Raw genomic sequence first — 6,139 nt, forward strand, 5'->3', positions numbered from 1 at the left:
GGGCTCTATGAGTCTCACACCTACAAAAAGACTATGTTTGATTTGTTTTTCTCATACATAGTAAGAAAGGCATGAAGCAACTCAAGAGTCCCAGAGAAGTGTTCTTCAACCTCTCCGAGCTCTCCCTGCCCTCCCAACCACTGGCCAAGGATCCAAAGATTGGGCTTGGTGAGCTGCCCAGGACCTTTGCAAGCATTGGGGTAGGGAACAAATTGTCCAGACAGTTTGTTAAACAAACAAACAAAACTGTCTACTCAATGAAACTGTTAGTCTAAAAACAGGATATATTGAAGTCATTTAAGACTTTATGGATACAAATTTGTTCAGGTATTCCTCTGCAGTGGAACACTCATTTACAGATGAGGTTACTGTAGTGCACTTAGGCTTCAAAAGCATGATTCATGGGACTCTTTTATTTGTTTCCTAACAATACACGGCAATATAGGTAGCCTGACACAGCCACAAAATAGCTATTTGAATGCACAATAGCAAATACATACTAAACCCAGTAAATTTTGAATAAAACGTGACAGCATGTAAATCACTGGGTGTGGCTTGCGAAGGTGGTAGATATTAAGCTCAGGTATAACCATCAGTTTGACTAATGATGCATACAGAACATAACATGTGGAATTACCCAGCACTTCTTGGAGGAGCTGTTTTCATGAACAGTAGTACAAAAGGAAGAAAAAAAATCAAAATAACATAATGTCCTGTGCAGGCTATCTTAAAACATTCTGGACTGTTATTTCAAAATCAAATTTCCACAAATAAAGAGAAAAATGTCGTTCACTGTGGCACTTTCTGCAAAGTCGGAAGGTTAAAAGAAAGTTATTTTGTAACTGAGCATAAAATAGGCATTTGACAAATGATTTAGCTGGAAAAACCACAATTTTTTCCACATTAAGATAACTTAAGAACACCCAAATTGATTTTTATTAGACTTCTCATATTCACTTCTGAGCTGACACATGCATGAGATATTCAGCCCTAAAGGTCACTTCTGAGAAAGCTATAAGCAACTGGAAACAGCACTGCAGGATGAAAAGATATCTCTTCCCTAACTATTACTGCTGGAGAGTGATAAATATTTTACTCCTAAGGCTAAGAGCCGGCTCCTGTAAATAAATTTCTATTTCTTGGCTGCACTGATAGCTGAAAGATGAGGTGACATAGCTGGTTTTCTCGATTTTGATTTTTTGTTTAAAGAGAGGGTGGGACAGCCCGACCTGGTTTTAGCAGACATCGGTGCTGAGGGAGGGTGGCTAGGCCCGTGGGCCTGGGTTGGAGGGAGCCCACCGCGTGCTTCTCCACGGACAGGAGCAGCTGGCTCCTCTTGTCCCTCTGAGAGCAGGGCCTGCTGGCCATGCCCAGCGCAGGTGCCCTCCTCCTCCATGCGGTTCCTTCCCAGGCCGCTCAGCGCTTTTCTAGAATGGCCGCTTGTACACTCAACGCGAGTGCTGCTAACGTCTCATTCGCCCTCTCCAGGCTTTGGTCACCCCGTGCTTTATTCTCTCCCTCTCCTTTTCCTTTTGGTGTCAACATTAGTCATTAAGGTTTAAGTATGAAAAAATCAAAACAAAAGGGAAGGCCTTTGGTGATTTACAGCTTTTCTCCAGAGCTAAACGGCTGGCTCTGCTATCAATTGAGAAAAGGAAAGGCGGGGGGTAGCTGGTTGTCTGTGGCTGCCTGTGGCTCCCCGCGGGGGGCCTAGGCCTCTGCGAGCATCCTCGGTTTGGGGTTTAGCCGGCCCAGCTACCCCCTCGCTTCGCTTTTCACCCCGGCCCCGCCACCCGCTCGGACCCTCCCGCAGGGCGGCGCGCGCGCGCGCTGCCGGGCAACCGCTGCCCCCGGGGCGGGGCGCTCCTCGGCCCCGCCCCTTCACCGATCGTCACCGGCGCGGCGCGGCCGTCGCACCGCCCTTGCGCAGGCGCGGGGCGGCCATGTCGGCCGCCGTAGAGCGGCGGCTGGCAGAGTTCCGCGCCGCCCGCGGCAGCGCCGCCGCCTCGCCGCGCCCCGCGGAGCCGCTGGGAGAGGCCGCGGCTGCAGAGGCCGCCGCGGCGGGCCCGGGCGGCGGCGTTCAGGTGAGCGCCGAGGCGGGCAGGGCGGGGGCGCGTGGCGGCGGGTCGCTGCCTGACGCCCCGTCTCGCTGCCGCCTCCACAGGCCCGGCCCGGCGGGGCGGCGGCTCCGGTGTGGGCGCGTCCGCTGCTGCTGAAGGTGCTGCTGTGGGCGGTGCTGCTGGCGCTGTTCGCGGAGCTGGAGCTGGGGCTGCCCTACTTCGTGCTCTCCCTGCTCTACTGGATGTACGCCGGCACCCGCGGCCCCGCCGAGCGGCGGCGGGGCGAGCTGAGCGCCTACTCCGTCTTCAACCCCGGGTGCGCCGCCATCGCGGGGACGCTGACGGCCGAGCAGCTGGAGCGGGAGCTGCATTACCGGCCCGCCGCCGGGAGGTAGCGACCGGCCCGGCGGCGGCCGAGGGAGCGCCTGGGCTGGCGGGGACAGCCGCTTTGCTGAGGCGGCCCCCGCTGCCTGCGCCCCTCGTACCACGGACCCGAGGCGGGGCTGGGGGAGGAGGAGGACAAGGGGAGTATTTCTATGCAAAACGCCGCTTGCGCCTTACTCCTGGCCCGGTTTCCCCAGGCGCGGTCCGGTCCCGAATAAAGCCGTAGCAAAGCGTGCGCTCAGGTCTCGTTTCCTGGCGGGGGCGGGGGCCGGGGCCGGGGAGCTGGCAGCAGACCCACGGCACGGCAGCTGGTTTCGCTGCTGTGGCAGCGGCACCGAGAGGCACGGCCTTCTCACAGCTGTAGCTGTTGGCGTGTCAGCGGGTGAATTTGTGCTCCTGATGGCCTTTGCCACCGGTAACGGGAAGGCCGGGGTTTGATGACACCTTTAGTAGCACGGCCAGCACTGGCTAGAATCCTCTTTCTGAAGAAAAGACGTGAGGCACTATCAGTGTACCTAAAATAGGTGGCCGCTTCTGTTCACACTCATGTCTTTCATCTAACACAAACATCTGATGTTAATGCATGTTCCCTGTTTGCTTCATACTACAGTTTTCATCAGTTGTAGTGTAAGCAAAAAAGACTTATTATTATTCCTGGCAGTTAATACATGTTTTTCTTTAAATGTCATTTTGAAAAAAAGTTAAGGTGAGTGTGCAGCACGTGGAAATGTAAGAGGCCCTCAGATGGCAGGGGATTTGTCCTGTCATTCGATACAGTCCTTTTAGCACAGCACAGCTGATGATGCTTCTCATCATCATCCCACAGACTGTCGGGTGTACTTGTATGATCCATTGGTATTTTTAATATAGAGATCATTGCATTAAAACAAATCATTAAGTCACAGTGAAGAGCAGCTGATAGAGCTTGTGCCTATGAGGACTGAATTGAGAAGAAAAGTAAAAAATTTGTCTTTCAAATCCTGTTTCCTTATGCCTTTTCTAATTTAAGTTACACACAGTGTTCAGGCTTGACTTACCCCATGTTCCATCATTGGTTGGGGAAGCAAAAGTGTTCTTTATTTAATTTAATTGGACTGGAAAAAGAATAGTAGATTAAAGCACAAGTAATATGTTTAACACTGCTAAGCATCTCTCAGTAGCTCTCCATAGCGCTCTCTTAGCTTCTAGTGTTGATCTCTTGTCCAAGTTCCAAATGCTGCTATTTAAAACCAAGGACAGAATTTTTGGATTTGCACAAATTCCACCACCCTCTGGTAAAAACCCCTCAGAGTTCTCACTATTCTTAGTGATTCCTTCTGACTCTACACAAGTAACATGCTGCATTTTGGTTTTGATTACCATAGCCTGTGCAGGTTCAAAGGCCTTTTTGTAGTGGACATAGAGTTGCAAATATAAAGCTTTGTTTCTTTGGGAAAACCATGAACTGTGAGTCTTTCCATTCTTAGACAGTGTTCTTCTAATTAGAGAGTAAGTAGTAGTCAAGTGACACTCAAATACACCAGTGTCATGGTTTAAGCCCAGCCTGCAACAAAGCACCATGAAGCTGCTCACTCACTCCTTCCCCCGCGGTGGGATGAAGAGAAAATACAAAGAAATGCTCATGGGTTGAGACAAGGACAGGGAGGGATTACTCACCAATTATGGTCATGGGCAAAATACAGACTCAAGTTGGGGAAAAAACAAAATGAATTTAATTTGCTACCAAGCAAATAAAAACCAAGGATAATGGGAAGTAAAACCAAATCTTAAAACACCTTTCCCCTACCCCCTCCCTCCTTCCTGGGCTCAGCTCCACCCCCGATTTTCTCTACCTCCCCCACAGCAGCACAGGAGGACAGGGAGTGGGGGTCGGGGTCAGTTCATCGCACATTGTCTCTGCTGCTTCTTCCTCCTCAGAGGCAGGACTCCTCACTCTTCCCCTGCTCCAGCGTGGGGTCCCTCCCACGGGAGACAGTTCTCCATGAACTTCTCTGGCATGGGTCCTTCCCACAGGCTGCAGTCCTTCACGAACTTCTCCAGCGTGGGTCCTTTCTGCGGGCCACGGTCCTTCAGGCACAGGCTGCTCCAGTGTGGGCTTTCCCATGGAGTCACGGCCATCTTCAGGGGCATCTGCCTGCTCCAGCGTGGGCTCCTCCATGGGCTGCAGGTGGGCATCTGCTCCCCCGCTCACCTCCATGGGCTGCAGGGGGACAGCCTGCCCTGTCACCACGGGCTGCAGGGGCATCCCGTCCTCTGGCACACCTCCTCCCCCTCCTTCTTCACTGACCTTGCTGTCTGCACAGGGGTTTCTCTCACATTCCACTCCCCTCTCCACTGCCCAGAGACACTACCACCGTCGCTGATTGGGTTGGTCTTGGCCAGAGGTGGGTCTGACTTGGAGCCAGGGAAGCTTCTAGCAGCTTCTGTAGCCCCTCCCCCACACAAACCCAAAACCACCAGTAAGTGACAGAATTTTGTGAGTTGAAATTTTATTCACAAGGATAAAAATAAACATAAGTGTAACATTTATGTGGAGTTGATAATCTGACATCTTGTACAGTTAGAGTCTGTGGGTGTTTTTTAAAACAAGGAAATATATGCAAATAAATATTAAATATAAGGTAAAATCCATGAAATTCTAAAACTTTATAGCAGCAATGCTGGAAATAAAGTTTTCATTTGCTATAAACTAGTTACGTTATGTTCAGGTAAATTTATAGACTCTTCTATTTACTGCTTCATGAAACAAGTTACCACAGTAAGTGAGCATGAAGCTGAAAGGCACAAGAAATAAAAATTCATACGTTCTTCTGTTCCAGTGCTTTGTGTTGCTTTGCTTATTTCATGCTACTCAAATAAATGCACATTATAAATTCTGAAATAGAGATGGCATGAATAACAATGAAGGCTTGTAAAAGGTTTTACTGAAGTAGATAAAGTATGATGGAGAAATTGGTGTTTAGGCTTGGCTGAAAGTATTTTGAGAAATACACAATTACTGTAATTCTGCTTTGGTGGCAGTTACTTTCACTGAGTTGTTCCCTCAGGGGACTTAAAAAGGTTTGAAGAAGTGAGAGCTTAATCAGAGAGGGGAAAAAAAAATTCCACCACAACCCTCTGCTTGGCTAAGATCTCACTTTGTCATCTTATTTTTGTCTTGGATTCTAACAAGGCTGAAGTTACAAAGGCAAGTTTGACATCTGATGCTGGCACTATTCTTGTGGGGCCAAAGCCCTTGGTTCTTAAGTGACCAGGAGGGGCCAAAAAAGCCTAGTAACTCAAAAGCATGTCAAACTTGAAAGAATCTTGTGACAGCAACTAAGTACAGGCTTGTCACCACACATGTAAATACTCTCTGTTCCTATGTCTGTCCTCTTTCATTTGTTATGTATACTTTTTCCAGCATAATAGTGAGTTAAAACACTTCTGTAACTTCCTATTGTCACAGCAAAACTATCCTCTTGCTAACAGCTGTGCAAGTAGCAAAAACTTTTTTTCTAGGTTTGCACTCAACTAAGCAGGGCCCTGGAAAACTAGCACCCACTCATGAATATTCATGAGTGAAATTATTCCCTCCAGTGTGCATTATCATACAGCTGTAAATTTCATCTGTCATTGTGCTGCCTTTTCATCTACTAGTGACTAACTTCATCAGTCTTTTCCTATTCAAAGCACTTAAGGGTAGATGTTAAATA

General features: G+C 49.0%; 1 protein-coding gene across 1 annotated transcript; it reads left to right on the top strand.

Annotated features, from left to right (window-relative positions):
* The first annotated feature begins 1,905 nt into the window (after positions 1–1,905).
* On the top strand, positions 1,906–2,679 carry SAYSD1 (SAYSVFN motif domain containing 1). Its single transcript, XM_052806679.1, has 2 exons — positions 1,906–2,084; positions 2,165–2,679. Exons 1-2 carry the CDS (start codon positions 1,944–1,946, stop codon positions 2,453–2,455), a joined length of 432 nt encoding a protein of 143 aa, XP_052662639.1. The 5' UTR covers positions 1,906–1,943; the 3' UTR covers positions 2,456–2,679.
* The last annotated feature ends 3,460 nt before the right edge of the window (positions 2,680–6,139 follow it).

The sequence above is a fragment of the Harpia harpyja genome, chromosome 13, assembly GCF_026419915.1.
Source record: "Harpia harpyja isolate bHarHar1 chromosome 13, bHarHar1 primary haplotype, whole genome shotgun sequence".
Lineage (NCBI taxonomy): Eukaryota > Metazoa > Chordata > Aves > Accipitriformes > Accipitridae > Harpia > Harpia harpyja.